At 48.5% G+C, this 18,643-nt stretch overlaps 1 protein-coding gene across 1 annotated transcript in view; it reads left to right on the plus strand.

Moving 5' to 3' along the window:
* The first annotated feature begins 594 nt into the window (after positions 1 to 594).
* LOC116950997 (rho GTPase-activating protein 24-like) overlaps positions 595 to 18,643 on the plus strand; it is a 53,355-nt gene continuing 35,306 nt past the window's right edge. Inside the window, exons 1-2 of the mRNA XM_032969259.2 lie at positions 595 to 1,015; positions 11,624 to 11,985. Of these exons, the coding sequence (XP_032825150.1) occupies positions 955 to 1,015; positions 11,624 to 11,985 (423 nt within the window). The 5' untranslated portion in view covers positions 595 to 954. The remainder of the gene's footprint in view (positions 1,016 to 11,623; positions 11,986 to 18,643) is intronic.

Below are 18,643 nucleotides of genomic sequence, written 5' to 3' on the forward strand. Positions count from 1 at the left end.
CGGCGTGCTGGTAGGTGGTGGGTGGGTGGGTAGGTGGGTTGGTAGGTGGGTGGGTGGATTGGTTGGTAGGTGGGTGGGTGGATTGGTTGGTAGGTGGGTGGGTGGGCTGGGTAGGTGGGTGGGTGGGTGGGTTGGTGGGTGGGTGGGTAGGTGGGTGGGTGGGTAGGTTGGTGGGTGGGTGGGCTGGGTAGGTGGGTGGGTCGGTGGATGGGTTGGTGGGTGGGTTCATTAGTAGTGGATGGGATAGATGTGGAGATGGGTGGGTGAGTGGATGCGGGTAAGTGGGAGGTGGGTTGTCGGTAGGTTTGATGGCTCGGGTGGGTGGGTGAATGTGTGGGATGCGTTGTCACTTGGGTGGGATGGGTGAGTAAGAAGTTGGGTGGATGGCTCAGTGAGTGGACAGGAAGGTCTGCCGGTAAGCTTGATGGCCGTGTGGATAGGTGGATGCGATGGTGGGTTGGTGGATTCGTAGGTGGGCGAGTGAGGGAGGAGACGGAGGGGCGAGGAGAGAGGCAGGACTGCTGGAGAGGGAGGGCGGGCGAAGGGAGGGAGGAAGAGAGAGGGGGTGATTTAGGGAAACAAGGAGAGAGGGGGAGTAGGAGGGAGAGCGCGAGGATGAGTGCAGGACACCCCTGCTGGAGGGTGCTGGATCCGTGGACGGTGATGTTGTTGGCGGTGGTGTTGGTGGCCGGGGGAGATCGCGGGGATGAGGATTCCCGGACACTTTGTTGAGGAGGCCACGGCTCAAGGAGGGCGTTGTCTCGCCGTCGTCTTCCTCCACACCGGCTGAGCGACCGGCGGACGGGCGTTGGGGGTGGGGGGCGGTGGGGTGAGCAGGAACGAAGCGGCAGTACAAACAGAGAGGGAAGAGAGCGAGAGAGAGAGCAAAAGGAGAGAGGGAGAAGGGGAAACGGAGCCTGCCTGCTCGTTCGTTTCCATAGCAACCCTGGTCCGATGCGGCCAGCGACTGCCATGAATGCAAAGAGGCTGAACGTGTGGATTTGTGTGTGCTCCTGTAGGTAACCAAGTCGTGGTATCTCTCCTCTCTGTCGCGCCTACATCTGTGCTTCTCTCTCTCTCGTCAGTGACCGGCGTTTCTGTACGTATCCGTGGCTGTGCAATGTCTCGTGTCTGTGAAATGTCTCATGTGTGTCCGTGTGTCCGTGTGTCTCTCTCGTGTCTGCCTCTGTGGGTAACCGAACCGGCGTTGTGTCTCCCCGTTGTCGCGCCTACATCTGTGCGTCTCCGTTCGCCTACCTGCTAACCGGTGTGTGTGTGTGTGTGTCAGTGTGTCAGTGTGTGTGTCAGTGTGTCTTCGTGTCTGTCTGTCTGTCTGTGTATGTGTCAGTGTGTCTGTCTGTGGGTCTTCGTGTCTGTCTGTCTATCTGTGTGTGTGTCTGTCTGTGTGTGTCAGTGTGTCTGTGTGTGTCAGTGTGTGTGTGTCAGTGTGTCTTCGTGTCTGTCTGTCTATCTGTGTGTGTGTCTGTGTGTGTGTGTCAGTGTGTATTCGTGTCTGTCTGTCTATCTGTGTGTGTGTCAGTGTGTCTGTCTGTGTGTGTGTGTCAGTGTGTCTTCGTGTCTGTCTGTCTATCTGTGTGTGTCAGTGTGTCTGTCTGTGTGTCAGTGTGTCTTCGTGTCTGTCTGTCTATCTGTGTGTGTCAGTGTGTGTGTCTGTGTGTTTTCGTGACTGTCTGTCTATCTGTGTGTGTGTCAGTGTGTCTGTCTGTGTGTGTCAGTGTGTCTGTCTGTCTGTGTGTGTGTCAGTGTGTCTGTCTGTCTGTCTGTGTGTCAATGTGTCTGTCTGTTTGTGTCTGTCTGTCTATCTGTGTGTGTATCTGTCTGTGTGTGTGTCTTCGTGTCTTTCTGTCTATCTGTGTGTGTGTCAGTGTGTCTATCTGTGTTCGTGTCTGTCTGTGTGTGCGTCTTCGTGTCTATCTGTCTATCTGTGTGTGTCATTGTGTCTGTCTGTGTGTCTGTCTGTCTATCTGTGTGTGTGTCAGTCTGTCTGTCTGTGTGTGTGTCTTCGTGTCTGTGTGTCTATCTGTGTGTGTGTCAGTGTGTCTATCTGTGTTCGTGTCTGTGTGTGTGTGTCTTCGTGTCTATCTGTCTATCTGTGTGTGTGTGTCTGTCTGTGTGTCTGTCTGTCTATCTGTGTGTGTGTCAGTCTGTCTGTGTGTGTGTCTTCGTGTCTGTTTGTCTATCTGTGTGTGTTAGTGTGTCAGTGTGTTTATCTGCGTGTGCGTCAGTGTGTCTATCTGTGTGTGTGTCAGTGTGTCTGTCTGTGTATCTGTGTGTGTCAGTGTGTCTATCTGTATGTGTGTCAGTGTGTCTGTCTATGTGTGTCAGTGTGTCTATCTGTGTGTGTGTCAGTGTGTCTATCTGCGTGTGTCAGTGTGTCTGTCTGTGTGTGTGTGTATCAGTGTGTCAGTGTGTCTGTCTGTGTGTGTCTTCGTGTCTGTCTGTCTATCTGTGTGTGTGTCAGTGTGTCTATCTGCGTGTGTGTCAGTGTGTCTGTCTTTGTGTGTCTTCGTGTCTATCTGTGTGTGTGTCAGTGTGTCTATCTGTGTGTGTGTTCGTGTCTGTCTGTGTGTGTCTTCGGGTCTATCTGTCTATCTGTGTGTGTGTGTCTATCAGTGTGTGTGTGTCTTTGTCTGCTTCTGTAGGTAACTAAGCCGGCGTATCTCGTTTGTCGCGGCTACGGTGGAGCGTCTCTTTTCAGATACCACTCTTTTTGTGTGCACGTATGTGCCTCTGTACGTGTGTGTCTCTTTGTTTCAGCTTGTATATGTCTGTGTGTGTTTGCCTGCCTGTATGTACAAGTGTGGTGTGTCTATGTGGTCGACTCAGCCTCAAATGAGTACCTGGTGTGGTGGGTAAACATCGCCACTAGGGAGACAAAGGCGGCCGGGCTTGGTGCTGGTCACCTACCTATAATGTGGCGGCCTTTATAGGTGCTCGCTAACAGCACTTGTCACAACAGTTTGTTACAGGCTATACGGGGGATCTTTGTTTGTGTCCATGTGTGGGTATATGTGTATCCGTGTGTTTTTGTATTTTGTGTGTATTAGTGTCTACCTGCATATGTGTGTGTCTATGTCTCTGTCTTCATGTGTGTCTTCGTGCGTCTGGGTGTGTATCTGTTTGTCTTTGTATCTGTGTGAGTCTGTATGGTTCCTGTCTGTGTGTATATTTGCGTTGCTTTGTGTGTCCATGTCTGTATGTCTGTATCTATGTGGCATTGTCCGCATATTGGGCTATGAGGGATGAGTTAGATTGCTCCACTGCCTTCTGCTGTACGTGCAATGTCCTTTGTTATTTATCCACCTGTTTCAATGGACCTGAATTTTGACTTTACTTGTACTGCTGCATGTGAATGTTTGCCTTTTTGTAATTATAATTTTTCCCATTAAATCCACATTTGTTGAGAAAAAAAACCCAAATCCATATTGTGTTCGTGGTGATTTCCTCCAGGCCTTTGTGTTTTTCATATCCCCATGGATTTTTCATATTTCTTTTTATTTCTTCAATGTACATTTATTTTAATGGAAATGTTTGCGTGGTTTTGCCAGACCATTTTTTTTATTCTGAAGGCGCTCTCTCTGATATTGTCCCAGAGTTGGCACTGCCCATTGTCAGCTGACGTTAACGACGAACCTAAATCGATTGCGAATCGTATAAAATGTAGTGTATCTCATACATTTTCGTATTTGTAAACAATTTTAATTAACAAAAATGCCATGGTTATTTATGAATGCATAAATACGCTTAAATAGTAATACACAGGATTACACTGCAGCTTCCAGTGTATTTGTACGAAAAAATCCAGACCCAAATAATTGTGAAATAAAAAATTTACCGCGTGCAATTTGCGCGCGTCAAATGGAACAGTTGATCATTTCAACACGCGGTCTCCGGCGTTCGTTATGCGGCTGACCTTAGCTTGACGAATGTGATGTCACACCTTTCATGGACGTTGATGCATTTTTGTGCATGAGGGTGGTTGGTATGCGGTACGCACGATGCACAACGTCGCGGTCGGTGGAAACCTTTAACGACGCGTGTGACCATGCGTGTGTGTGTGTGTCATGTGTATATCATGCGTGTGTGTGTGTGTGTCACATGTATATCATGCGTGTGACGCCGCGTAGTGCCTGTGAGAATCACATTCCGACAGTCTGCGGCGAGGGGGCGTGCGACCAGTGAGCTTTGGGAGTATGGGGCTCGGGTTTTAATTGTCTCGGGGGTAGGGCGGTGGTGGTGGGGGGGGGTTACCCGACCTGTCTGTGCGGAGTTGGTAAACGCGACAACGTCTTAACGTCCTCCCGGTGGATTGGCAGCTGGGTTCGGGGAGCAAGGCAGGACATTCCCCAAATTGTCATCGCCGGACTTGCCATTGGCGAGATGATTCCGTGCGCGCCGCGCGGGTGGGGATCGCGTGGGTTCCACGTGACTGGCCGACGCGCGTGCGCCTTCCGTGTCTCTCACCAGGCGCGCGTGCCTTGAATACAACCCCGTACCTCGCCCGAGCACAGCAGCTGTCACCATTGTCATCGTCGTCCACGGACGGCCTAGTTGCTCAGCTGCAGGGGATCGGAACGTTACAAGTTCAAATCCTGGTTAGGGGCTTGACTCGGCCCATTATCCCACCAGGAACAATACAAACTTGGAGGGGAAGTCAACAATGGGGACTTTTCACCACTGACTCGGAGCTGTTAACGGCACCCAATGTCTCAATACTTATTTGGACATTTGACTTTAACATCATAATAATCGTCATCACTATCATCACCTATTCCAAAATCCACTGCTGGCACTTCCATGCTGAAAATGTCACTGTGGCCTCATACTACTGCACTCCATCTCACTGTCCATACGGGAAAGAAAAAAAACATTTCAGCATGGTCCCATTTCCCGTTTGGCAGCCCCACGTTTTTATTATATTCTTAGCTCTTTCCCTTCAACGTGACTTTACCGAAAAAGCTAAGAATATGAATTACTGGAGTCACGAAAGCTTTAAATCAAAATTTAGCCCCACGTTTGTTAACTCTCTTTGTTAATTCGTCCGTGAGCCCAGAAAAGAGGTAGTATAACTTTCGCGGTTCCAATCTCTGAATGTGGCCAAAAACAAAGTATGTGCTTACCATTTGAAATGAGTGGGTTATTAAATAATTCACTGTTATTAGCCTATAAATAAAATTGTACGTCGAGAATGTTGCTTTCTTAGGTGGTACCAGTTTCTGCTCTGGCTCATGGACTAATTCTAGAGATGAAAACTTGGCAGAGTGAAACTATTTTTCTCGTTAGTGTCGAGCCAGATGATGTTTGTACACTTTGGCGTGTTCATCCGGCAAAATGTATTTTTAAAAACCCGAGGAAAACTGTAGCCTAAAAAGTAGCAATGCTTATGACCATTTGTATTGACCAAGATAGTTAATCATTATGATCCGGCTGTAATCAATGTCTAATAGCAAAGATTGTGCCACGAATGGAATTTGTCAAATATTATATTTTAAACTAAACTATTTTTTGACATATTCTTGGTTCTTTCGGTAAAGTCACGTAGAAAGGAAATAATAAAAATAAAACTATATATTTTATTATTTCCCTTCTACGTGACTTTACCGAAAGAACCAAGAATATGAATCCCTGCAGTCACGAAAGCTTTAAATCGAAATTATTTTTTTACATTTTACCAGGTCAGGCCCACTGAGCGATATTGCTATTTTTCAGAAGTGACCTGGTCACAAATGATAGCTCAACGAAGTGGCTTATGTAGACATTTGTATCAGCCAAATACTCTAAACGCGTGTTTCTAAATGTGGAGGGAAACACCGGAGGACTCGGACAAAAATACACGTGGCCACGGGGAGAGAGACATGCAAACTCCAAATATGCAAGCGTCAGGGTCGGGATTCAAACCTACGACCTCCTGTATACTAGGCGAGGTAGTTAACATTTCGCCACCGAGACGACCATAATTTGTGCGCTTTAGAATACATTTCTAAAGCACGTAAACTAGACGTAATTTATGGCTTACATATAACATCCAAAATAAGCGCAATCTATAGTATTTCGTGTTTTTTTTCCCGCTCATTTGCATACAATTAAAATTCACCTTGCGATTCGCACCTTCATAACTTTCTAAAACGCTAGCAAGGCGACTACTGTGTATATACGGCGTGGATGTAAAGCCTCTTAGACGCTGATCCAACGAATCTGTCGTGGTGTTTTTTTAATCTTGTGGCTGTATTTTGAGTAACAACTCCCCCCACACCCCACGTTCTAAAAATGCTGTTGGAAAATAATCAGTTTAGTAACTTAAAAACAAACAAGGCTTTCCTAAATGAAGTGTCTTTGGTAAGTGCTTCGTTACCACGAAATAAGCGAATTCCCTCTTGGTAATTGTCCGATCGCGATGATCTGCACGCTGCCATTACGAGTTTTAGATGGAAACGTGAGCATCAGACAATTCTATCATTTGTCACGCATATGTTTTAGGGGTTTTTGTGTGTGTTTAACAATGAACCCCTTGACCGTACAAAGTCTTCTTATCGTCCTGGCTCCATTCCAGCGTTGTGTTTCCATTTTGTGGGCTACCGATTCTCAAGCCAAAACCAGGGTTGGCTCGGCTGGAGATTTCGTTTCTGGTGCTGTCGACCGCCTCACGATTATCAATCTCCACCCCACCCCACACCCCCCGGGGTGAGAAGTGACGATAATTACACCTGCAGCTGCGCCCCGTCTCCAATTTAGTGGCAGTGCACCACAAAGAATGGCACGGAGTTCCGTCATCCACTGGAATGGAGTCACGAGCCTTAATCATCAAGCTTGCGAATTATACATACATTTACGGTCAGTAAATAATTGACCAAGTCACCCGGGATGCGCTCGTTCACACCAGGTGACGGAAGTTTTGCAGGAATTTCAGCCTGGATATTGCCTGGTTGATCCTGTAGACAGCAGAGGGGCGATGCAGCAACATTCATTGTTATACCGTACTTCTATGCTGTACTACTCGTGTTTATCAGCCCACACTGACCAGCGTGGTGAAGTATGGGCGAGATGTTAACTACCTCGCCGAGTATGCGGGAGTTCATGGGTTCGATGCAGACCCTGACGCCTGCTGCTGTATATTTAGAGGTTGCGCGTCTCTCTCCCCTTGGTCGCGTGGACTTTTTCTCCGGTTTTTCCCTCCACATTTGGAATCAACATCACGCGTTTTGAGCATTGGGCTGCTATATATTTTCACGATGATAAACCACTTCGTTGAGCTATCATTTGTGGTCAGGTCGCTTCTGATAGAGAGCGATATAGCTTAGTGAGCCTTACCTGGTAAAAAATAATATTGTAGTTTAGTTGATTAACTCCTCGTGACCCGTATTGTGTGGGGAGGCCCTAACGTAGCATTGTATTGACAGACGGGCAGTACAATATACACATGTACCATTCACCGTGTAAGCCACAAGTTGACATTTTATTTTCTTTCACAGTATAAAATGTAATTTCATGTAGTTTGCGATATACTTTTTTTAAGATAACAAAATAAAACGTTGGTAATTTAACCATTCGCTGACGTCAATGTCAGACACAAATACACTCTGATAAAAAAAACCTAGACATGGCTTCCAGTCACTGTAAGCGGTAACAATTATATATTTTATATGCCAGCTTCAGCTGAAGGTTGCTTTTAAAACAACATAGGAACTGTGTACAGGGTGCATTACTGTGGAGCGAAGATGGCATTAGACGGGCCGTGTTTATTCATTCTTCATCTGCTTCCTTGTAAAGTCTTTTAAAGTTCGCATCGTCAGAATGAATATTTGATCTGGGACAACTCCTTTAAAATTAAAGTTATATATATTTCCTCACGCTCTGTCTGAGAAAGTAAAAAAAATATCGCTTGATCATCAGCACCGTCAATTACAGTGTTCAATCTCTATCCACTGCTGGATGAAGGCCTGGCTATGCTGATACCAGATCTGCTCAATTTGAATACAAGGGCAGTAGACATTGGGAGTTGGTGATCCCAGACACAACGTTGTGTCTGGCGTGTACGTACATTAAATAAATGCTTTTAATTGTTTCTTAATAATAACGTGGTTGCGAGTACATTTATAAAGCATTCAAGTACAATTAATGTATCGTCACACAAAAAAGTTGTATTGAAACATTTAATCGGCAATGATCTATCTACCGCTTGATGAATTCTGCTCCATGCCATTCCCCCACAGTTCATCTCACTCCTGCACAGGAAGTGATCTCATTGCTCCATGTCCACGATGATCATTCTCTCAGGAGCAATTATCTACCATTCCATCACCAGCCTCAACCAATGGCCATCATCCCATGTAAGCGATGTGAGAAAGAGCTTAATAGCTCATCGGATTCCTCCAGTATAAATACAGATGTTGTCCTGCTCAGACCTACTCTACTAACGCCGTTAAGATGACGTCTCTGTTTTGTTTTCTTCGCCAGACGTCGTGGTTCTGTCTTCTTCTTCTTCTTCTCCGTGTGGCTAATATTGACGTGAGAGCGACAACTACAATTTTACACCGAGGTGGTTCGAAGCAGATAATTGCGTCAGGCGGTAGCAGAGTCGGTGAAATTTCAAGCACGTGCTCTCGGCCTTGCTCACTTCCATCCCTTGTCCCAGCGTCGTTGTCGACGCGATGCGTTTCTCTAAACGACGTCGTGGCTGCTCACGTGAATCCGCTCCTCTGCAGGCACGAGGGCCCGCTGCGCTTCATGATCGACTCGGAGGTTTTCAAAAGGCGCTCCATCCTCGATCTCGTTCTGCTCTTGAATCATTTTGAATGCCATCCACCTTCAATCGTTGTTCCGTGTTCTAGTTTGTGTGCCTCCTCCAGCAAAATTGTTTCAGTGTTGTTTACCAAACTTGGTGTGCATGGCTTTTTCTTTGCTCACATTATTAATAGATTACCGGTCTATTTTTAAGGTCGCTATATTATTTACGGCCCTTTTCCAATTGACTGGCGGACGAAGGTGTGCCCGTGCCATGTTGGTAACGGGTGTTGTTGACCATACTTCACCACGCCGGTCCGTGCAAGTTGGTGCCAACACCTATCCCGCACCCTGTAGGGCAGGTTCAGATATTACTCGCCAAAAAACGCCAGTGGCTCGAATCATAATGCAATGCGCGTGACCATTGCACCACCACTCACCCTTATTGGCAGATGGGAAAAGCCAGACCATGGAGACCTTAAGGACCAAATATATATTCAGCATTGTGTTGATAAATATATTCTTAAGCTCAAAATACACACATCGAGTTACGCACGTGTAAGAATGCAACGTTTTCCGATTTGTATGTGTTGTATGTAATGAGTTAATGTAAACCGTGCAGCCACTAACGGTGCTACCATCTCGATTTCGAAATCAGTTAAAGCCTCCCGTAAATAAACGTGACGACTGTGTGGCCACCCCGACTCTAAATCCCCCCCCCCACACTCGTATCGATATATCTCAATATCTAAATGAGTTAAAGCCACCCGTGAATCACTTGCCTTCTGTGCAGCCACCCCGGGTCGCTGAGCCCTCCCCGTCGCCCCCTGCGAAAAGAGCCGCCGCTCCTCCGTGCCGATGTGTCGAGGCCCTATCCGTAGCCTCTTCCTCATTGCTCGAGTTTCCGTTCCTTTTTCATCTTGTTTCCCCCCCCATTCTTTCTATCCTTCACTCTCAGTTTCATTCACGTGGTTTGGCCACGGGTACAACAAATCGCTTGTTACAATGTTATAAAACAAAAATCAAATTTTTGCATTCGATTGCAACCCACGAAGTGCAACAATTCAACATCCAATCACAATTCAGCGATTGAGAGAAATTATCAAATCCCCAGACAGGCACGTGGTGGTAAAGACCTGTCAAGCTGGGACGTGGCCAAGTTGGAACCCACTGGACATGGCGCATTCTCATCCCTTCCCACAGAACATTGCGCTTTACTCATCTCTACCCACAGGACATGGCGCATTCTCACCCCTACCCACAGGACATGGCGCATTCTCATCCCTACCCACAGGACATGGCGCATTCTCATCCCTACCCACTGTACATGGCGCATTCTCACCCCTACCTTACGACGAGGAGGCGCTTTAAGGGTTCACAAATGCCCAGGGCACATGTGTAAATATTACCAAAGTTCCAAACGTCATTCCATTTAATAAAAGTACAGTAATGACGTCTGTGACTTACAAAACAGGTTGTGACTCATGCTCGGCAGCTGGGGCACCATGTGGTCTATTTTTAAACTAAATGTTTGGTTAACTGATACTTTTCACAAATTACCTTTAAAGCAACACTTTGAGTAATTTTGCTTTCGGCATGACTTTACAATCACCGTACATATGTGCAACGTATGCAGGGCAAATGGCATATACTTTACGACCTGTTATTTATTTGTTTTTGGTAAATATTCAATCGTACATTTCATCCCATTATCGTTGCACTGCTGGACGAAGGCCCTCTCCCCGTGCCGTGTCGGTCATGAGGTCTCTTATTTTACTTCACCACGCTGGTTTAAATCCGGGGGTTACAAAAAAAGGGGGGTGACAATCTGCTGAGGTATGTCACTCGCCACTGATGTTAGCCGTGGGCGGATATAGAACTGACCACAGTTACCAGCACGGCAAAATACGATCAAACAGAAACACCCAATGACTTAGACGGAATGCAGAGTCCTTCATCCACCGATGGACTGACAGAGGAGTGTGAATCATTATAAATTCATATATATGTTGGACAATCTGGATGATTAATGGCATTCTGTTGAAACCTATCGGGATGCTCACATCACCGCCTTGTCTGTTTATTTCCTCCCCAGGGCTTCAATTCTCACGTAATAATTCCCTGGTCGCTGGTATGTATAGCCACAGCCATAGCGAGAGGTATCCTGATGTGGTGTTCAGGGAGCACAAATATTTTCTGGGTCGCCAACCCGGACAGCCCCCCGACTGAATTTCGCCACTGATCCTCCTGGAGTTGCCACGGCGGTGTAACGGTCGGCACTCCGGACTTGCAATGCAGACGTCGCCTGTTCCATTCGACCTCCTGGCACATCAGTTGAAGTGACAGTGCGAGCTCTCTAAATCCTCACCGCCTCTCTCCACCACTCAGCAGCAAAATGAATGGGTGCACCACAGCTACGTCAGTTGGCAGATCGCGCGCAGTGAGGTAAAGGCTGGGTAATCCCACCTCTGCCAAGACGACTGGCCAGCGTGGAAGAGTCAAATGCCCTCCAGAGGGGCTCTCTAGAGCTCCCTCAAGTGGAAGCCCCTTCTGCCAGCGGTGGCGCGAGCAAGCCATTGTAGGGCTGCACTTTTACCGCCTTTTATTACTTTGTACTCACATGTGCTGTGTGGCGTACTGTTGAGTGTGGGCCTTGTGCCAGTGGCCTGGTTCTGAAAATGTTCCACTTTTTCCCCATAGGAAGCTGTGGAGCGACCTCAGGAGTTTCGCAAAACGGACTCTGAAATCAGCTGTCGTTGAATGATTGTTCTTTTCGCTCGGCAGAGCCTGCGCCAATCACCTCTGCCTCCTGCTCATCTTGCTGGGTGATCTCTCCTCCGTCCTGTCACTCTCCCGTGCCCACCCACGCCACCAACCCCAGGCCGTTCCTTCAGTCTAGTGATGGCAGACGGCGCTGCCCTGGCGAGCCGTGGCGCTTCGGGCCAGGCCATGGCATCTCGAGCCGCGTCGGCCGCCGCCGCCTCCCTGCCGGGCTTCGCCGACGCCGCCGGGGTGGGCGCCGCTCTTTCGGCCGCGGCCACGTCGCATGCCCAGACCGGCGGTCGCAGGGGAGAGGCCGGCGGGCATCCGGGGTCGGCGTCCGGGTCGTCGCGCCGCGGGGTCCTCAAGAGTGGCTGGCTCAAGAAGCAGGGCGGCTTCGTGCGCTCGTGGCACGCGCGCTGGTTCGTGCTGCGCGGGGAGCAGCTGTGCTACTACAAGGACGAGGACGAGAACAAGATCCTGGTAGGGAACTCGCACTGCACGCCACGGTGTTCAATTTCAATCCGCGCATGTGCATGTGTGTGCACGGTAGAGGGCACAGGTGGTGCATCAGCTGGTCATCTGTCAGTGAACCTATGGCACCTGGGTCTGTCCGGTGATCTACCAGCGGGCGTTCAACACTTTGTGGCCTTAAAGTGCACATAGCCTGGCACAAGTGCCGTGGTGAAATCACCTCCACTTAGTGGCGATTGGTTGTTGTTGTTGTCGTTGTGTGTGTGCATGTGCGGTTAGCGTGCTGCGCTTCGAACCCGACGACCCGAGTTCGATTCCCGCTCACGGCCAACACCAGTTATGATTTTCTTAACCGATCCTGGGCCTCCCCTAGGTCGACTCATCCTCCAATGAGTGGTGTGTAAACATCACCATTGGGGAGACAAAGGCGGCTGGGCGTGGTGTTGGCCACCCAACTCCTCGTGTACTGTGCCGTCCTTCATAGCTGATCGCTAACAGGACTTGCCCCAACAGTCTGTTCAGGCTATATGGGGGCTCTTTGTCTTTGTGTGCATGTGTGTGACCACACTGATTTATACAACTGTAGTGGATTCGAATTAGGTGCACACACAACTTCTTGGGAGGCAACACTTATTTATTAATGAACACAACAGTTAACTCTTACATTATGCATAGGGTGGTGACCACCGACCTACTCGAGCTAACACACACTTCTCCACTCTCAGATACTCTAGCGTGACCCAGCCAGGTGGGCTACCAGCAGGTCCGCTGACTGGAGGCTTTACTCTTCTTGGCGTCTTGACGATGCATCTTCATTCTTGATACGGGCAGCCTCTAACCCCGTGAGGAGGCTGCTTATATGGGCCTCGGCGTGCCCGGACCCCGCCCCAGCCACGCCTCCCTTCGAGAACCCTCTCGAAGCCCCCCCCCCCCCCCCTGCTGTCCACGTGCCCCCCGAGGTGCCCCCTAGGCCCCCGGCCCCCACTGGGGTCCAGTCACGTGTCCAGCCGGGGTCACACAGAGTGCCACGACCTCACACCACCCTCGTGGCCTCCCGAGTCCAGAACCGGCCCTGACGTTATTCCCGCCTCCAGCCGGGATGACGTCATGTGTGTGTGTAGGCCCGCGTGGTAGTGACGCTCCCCCGCATAGTGACGTCACACGTGTGCGTGTGTACACAGTGGTGATGCAACAATCACCACTACACAACTACCGGAGCATTATCTTCCTCCGTGTGCCGGGAAAAGTCCTGGAAAGGATTATCGACCAGAAAGAAGCGTTGAGGGGAGCCCCAATATGCTTTCAAGTCGGGTTCGCGTCAGCAGTCCTGCACACACGCGTAGGGGATTTCAACAGGAGGGGAGGGTGGCAGACTGCAGACTGTTTGCAGGACATTGTTGCAACTGTCCAAAGAATGGGTCCCACAGAGAATGGAAGGATGCCCTGATGGTCCCCTCCCCTCATCAGTCCTAGCGAAACAAACACCTGCCTGGGTACTGTTTCATCGAACGCACCACTCCCTCGGCTCTCCATGAGTGTAATGCCGTGCTTGTGCAAAGGTTTGAGGATCTCTCGTACCTGGGTAGCGTGCTGATGATCAGCTCCTGTGTGGTAGTGGAGGTCTCACTGAATCAGTCGTGTGGCATTATCTTTTCATCAACTGCGTAACGCCGTGTGGAAGCTGCCTTTGCCTCTCTACTCTTGCAAAGCGTGAACCGCTTTGCAGGAACACCTACGCTGGCTTGAAACACACAGTCTGCTCTGCCTACCTTTTTATCCTGGATTTATCTAGATTGGCTTGTGTATGTATGAATATTGAACCTATTTCACACCGCACGTAACCAACCGTGCGAACTGGAGGAGAGGAACTCACAGTTTCCAATGGCGGTGTTTTCATTTCATTCACGGTACACGAGTGACGTGCTTGAGCCCTTATCAGGCTTAGACAAAAACACGTATCCTTTTTTTACGTAACAATTAAGGAGCGTGGGGCAGTCTCGTAGAACCAAACTCTGCGAGAATCCCCACAGTTGTATCATTCCAGGGCTGTTTCCTGCCAGACTAGAGCATTCACGGTGCACCGTGGTAGCTTACATTATTCTATTAACGCAATAAGAACTTCACTCAGTAGTGCCGGTGGGACAGGTCGAATGGGGGGAAAAAGGCACGTTTTTTTTAAAGTAAAGAATCTTTTTTTCGGTAGAAAATATTCCGATATTTCAGGCGATTTTTTTCTTTTTACGGAAAGTTCGTTAACGCTCAAGCCGTGCGGTATTTTTTTTGTCCCAATCAGATGACTCGCCCAGTGGCTCAGTCCCTCCCGAGGATAAGGAACGCCCTGTTCACTCTACCCGAGTAAGTGCGGTCTGGCGATTTTTTTTTATTAAATCGCCGATTTTTTCACAATTTTAGCATTTGGATGACGTTCATGTGCTGGGATACACCGGCGGCGCACCGATGTGAGCTCTCGCAATGACTCACCGTCTCTGGCAAATCTCCACCATCACCGCCGCCACCATCATCATCGCCAACATCATCACCGTGTCACACATTTCTATCGCACCTTTCAAACGCGCGCAGCGTTACCCGTGCTCAGCGGCTGATTAATGATTGGTGAGCAGCCCGAGGTGGCAAGGTACAAAATAGGCTGAGCAACAAAGGATTTATTTTTTTGTCTCCTAATTAATCACGCGGGGTTGGATGGGGGGTGGGGCCGAGTCAGGGGTTGGGGGGGGCCTTTGGCAAGGGCAGCGATATGTCATTGATCTGTAGTGGGACTTCAGCCAGGACCCTGGGGTTAATGCTGCCTCTGCTTATTTTAAAGGAGTAAGACCCGGGTCTTTAATGCGGACACGATGACGAAGCTCTGGGTTAATGTATCGTGGGAAAATCGACGTTTGCTGCCACGCAGGGTAAAGGTAGAAAGGTAAAGGTGCAACCCTGCAATTGCTTGCTCACACCGCTGTTGGCGGAAGGGCCTCCCCATTAGAGGGAGCTCTCGAGGGTATTTGGCCTACTCTTCCATGCTGACATGTCGGAAGAGAGTACCCACTCTTTACCCCAACACGTGACCTAATAAAATGCCAATGTGTGAACACTGCAATTGACGGTGCTGATGATCTCGGTGGTGGTGGTGTTGGTGATGATGATATGTTCTTTGACGATCTCAGACAGAATGTTAGGAAACATGTGAATTTCATTTGAAAGGAGTTGTCCCGGTTCAAATATTTATCCTGACAATACCGACTTTTGGAGATTTACGAGGAAGCAAATGAATTAATAAACATGGCCCGTCTAATGCTATCTTCGCCCCACAGGCACGCACTCCGTGCACAGTTCCTGTGTTGTTTGACAAAAAAATTTTTTAATCTTAATCTGGAACACAAAAAAGAAATATTTAAGCACTTACACTGGAAGCCATGTACAGTTTTTAATCAGGGAGTATTTTTATCTGACACGGACGTCAGTTATTCATGTAATTACATTTTTTTAAAATCTATAAAAGTATATCACAAAATAGATCAAATTGATTTAACACGTATGTTTTCGCGACCAATATCATCTATAATATAATTTTTTGGGGCTAGATCGCATAAATATATACGTGTCGTTGTGGATTTGCTCTCCAACAAACCGGTGTGCTGTACTAGTAACGAATTGGCATGTTCAGTTTACATGACTAACCTTACTAATTGGTGGTGGCGGGTTTAACGACACATTTATATTTACGTGATCCCACCCAAATAACCTATATTATGGATACATAAAATTTCTACAATTTTAAATGTGTATATTCTTTGAAAGATAATGACAATGTGGTGGATTCTTGGCAGAAGTGAATAAACTGCCTTATATGGGCACGTTGCAAATACCATTACCTGTAATGTATCAACGAAAGTATTCATAAAATAATACCTGTATCTTTTGTGTACTAGGGTTCTGCATTTCAGACCTATCCCACTGATTTTTACATCTTTTTTAATTAAGCCGTGTATTTTGTGGGTTTATTGTGGAGCACATCAATTTTTGGGGCCTGCTTATTTCCAGTGTATCATTGCAGCCATTGTTCAGCCCCTCTCTCTTCTCCTCTCATGTCCTTGTCACAGTGCATCATGCCCACCCCCCCCGTGGATCATCCAGATCTCCCTTTGTTAAAGAGATGTCCCCCTCTCCCAGCTATAAATAATCTCTTTCAATTCAACCACTCTTAAGGATTGGCTTGGAGGATGAGCCGCTGGGTCATTGCTCCCCACTGCACATCCCCGACACTTCAGCCTAATTGTCTTAATTACAAGCATTCTGTTAATCCCCTGTTGGAATAACCCGACGATGTTTGACTTGATTAAATAAATAAAGCTCCAGTGGCACACAAAGATGAAGATTCCCCCTTGTGTAGCCTCGAACAGACTGCTGGGGCAAGTGCTATTAGCGAGCACCTATTTAGGCCCGCACAGCACACAAGGGGGTTGGTGGCCAGCACCATGCCCGGCGGCCTTTGTCTCCCCGGGGGCCGATGTTTACACATGGCACCAGGCAGTGTTGACCTGGTTGAGGCTCAGGACCGGTTCAGATATACGCCACTGACGTTAGCCACGCCAGGGAATCGAACTCGGGCCGTTGGGTTCGTAGCGCAGCGCGCTAATCACTGCACTACCGATCACGTGTAGCTGATGTAACGGAGATCCCTATATTTGATGTGGTTAAATAAAAACTGTCCCGGTACCAAATAGCTATTTGGTTAGGCCAGGGCAGTCTTCTTCTTTTGTATGGCATGGTGGGGGTGGGGGGAAAGCAACAGTTTGTATCGATGATGTCATCGTTGAACGTTCAGGTCCTTCAACCAATCCAAGGTGGGACTAGACACCGTACGGATCGCAGCGATACCGCCAGGGTGTGCGCGCTGATGGCGCGCTCGTCAGTGATGCGTTTGATGGTTTGGGCTTCACCACACCCGCGGGTGCATGCCAGGAACAGGTTCCAGCAAGTATGCAACCATGAACTTGAACCCTATTGCGTTGGATTTCACGGTTGCGCTGCTACGTGTTATATTCTTGGGTCTATCGGTAAAGTCATGTAGATAGGCTCAAAGAAAATAACAAAAAAGTACGACGTTTCGCTCTACGCCGTGTCAAGACGATCACATGGAATCGTTTCTTTGATCAAGCAAAAAACCACATCCAGACGAAGGCAGGGCTGGCTTACATCAGACACCGGCAGCCAGGGCCGTGTTTTCCAATAGGTAAAGTAGGCACTGTTCCTAGGGCCTACGCAAACTAAAGAGAGTACAAAAAAATTGGCCACGTTTTTGTTTGTTTGTATGGTAACAGATATATTCGCGAATACATGTGTAGTGACGTCACGGTGTTATGCCGGCCGTAGAGAGGCACACGGCGTGTGGTGTAACGACATCCCGGGCACCACGAGAGTGTGGGTGCAGTACCGGCTCTAGAGGGGCTCGGTCAGCGCTAACAGCGCTGAGTGGCACCACGCTCTGCGTGCAGTGCCGACCCCTACAGGATAGGGTGTGAGAGTGACCGGTAAAGTCTACACAGGGCCCCCAGGTGGGGGCTAGGGGTGGTCACTTGTCAGGTCCGAGATCCTGCTCGAGGATTCTCGAAGGTGGTCATAGCCAAGGGCGGAGCCACCCACGCCACAGAGGATATAAGCCGGGTCCCCCAGAGGGACCGGCTGCTGTTGTTCATCCTGAAGAAATCTACGTTCCACGTTCTACAGAGTCTCCAACACGTGGACCTGGACCCAAGCTGTGGTCCAGTCCATTGTAGCGAGTTACCGTGTAGTGAGTGCAGTTAGCCTGGTGGTCCACCACCCTAGGTTGTTACCTGGTTAATGGGCAGTTGGTATTAATAAATGTGTTGCCTCCAAAGGGTACGTCTGCGACTCAGTTGAACTCAACACAACTGTTGTCGGAAGTGGCCAAACAAAACAAAAGCCTCGCAGAGCTCCTCCAAGCCTCGGCGTCCATCGTCGCGGAGCTCCACCGCGAAGAGCCAGCGCTGGACGGGAGAGCGACGGAGCTGCGCGGGAACATATAGCGAGGATAGGCACAGTGTTGTATATACTAATAGGCAGTCATTTCAATGTTAATTGCTTTTTTTCATAAGGTGAGAGAAATTAACACCGGAGATGAACTTTTCGAGATTTTTTTTTCATTGAAAAATTAGCAACAGCATCTTCAAATGGTGTTTTTCGCACCATCTTATTCTCAACAGAGAGAGGGAAGACGAGCGTTGTTGTCCGATGGTTGATCAGATAGTTTTTTTTTAGATTTGAAGCTTTCGTGACTGCAAGGATGGAAATCCATACTCTTTGGTTCTATTCGGTAAAGTCACGTAGGTAAAAAATAAAACAACAAAAATCACGACGTTTCGGCCACAACACAGGCGGCCTTCATCGAGACAGTCTGGTCCCTTCACCTGATGAAGGCCGCCTGTGTTGTGGCCGAAACGTCGTGATTTTTGTTTTATTTTTTACCTACGTGACTTTTCCGAATAGAACCAAAGAGTATAGTTTTTTTGTTATCACTGAAGGCCTATGAAACAGAATTGCCGAGGGCCTACAAGGACCTTAATCCAGCCCTGTCATCAACGGCCGACAAACGAGATGCAATCCAGAGAGAGAGAGGGTGAGCTGCTGCACTCAGCTCCCG

The sequence above is a fragment of the Petromyzon marinus genome, chromosome 41 (assembly GCF_048934315.1).
Source record: "Petromyzon marinus isolate PM22_M1 ecotype Great Lakes invasive population chromosome 41, UKy_Petmar_22M1.pri1.0, whole genome shotgun sequence".
Lineage (NCBI taxonomy): Eukaryota > Metazoa > Chordata > Hyperoartia > Petromyzontiformes > Petromyzontidae > Petromyzon > Petromyzon marinus.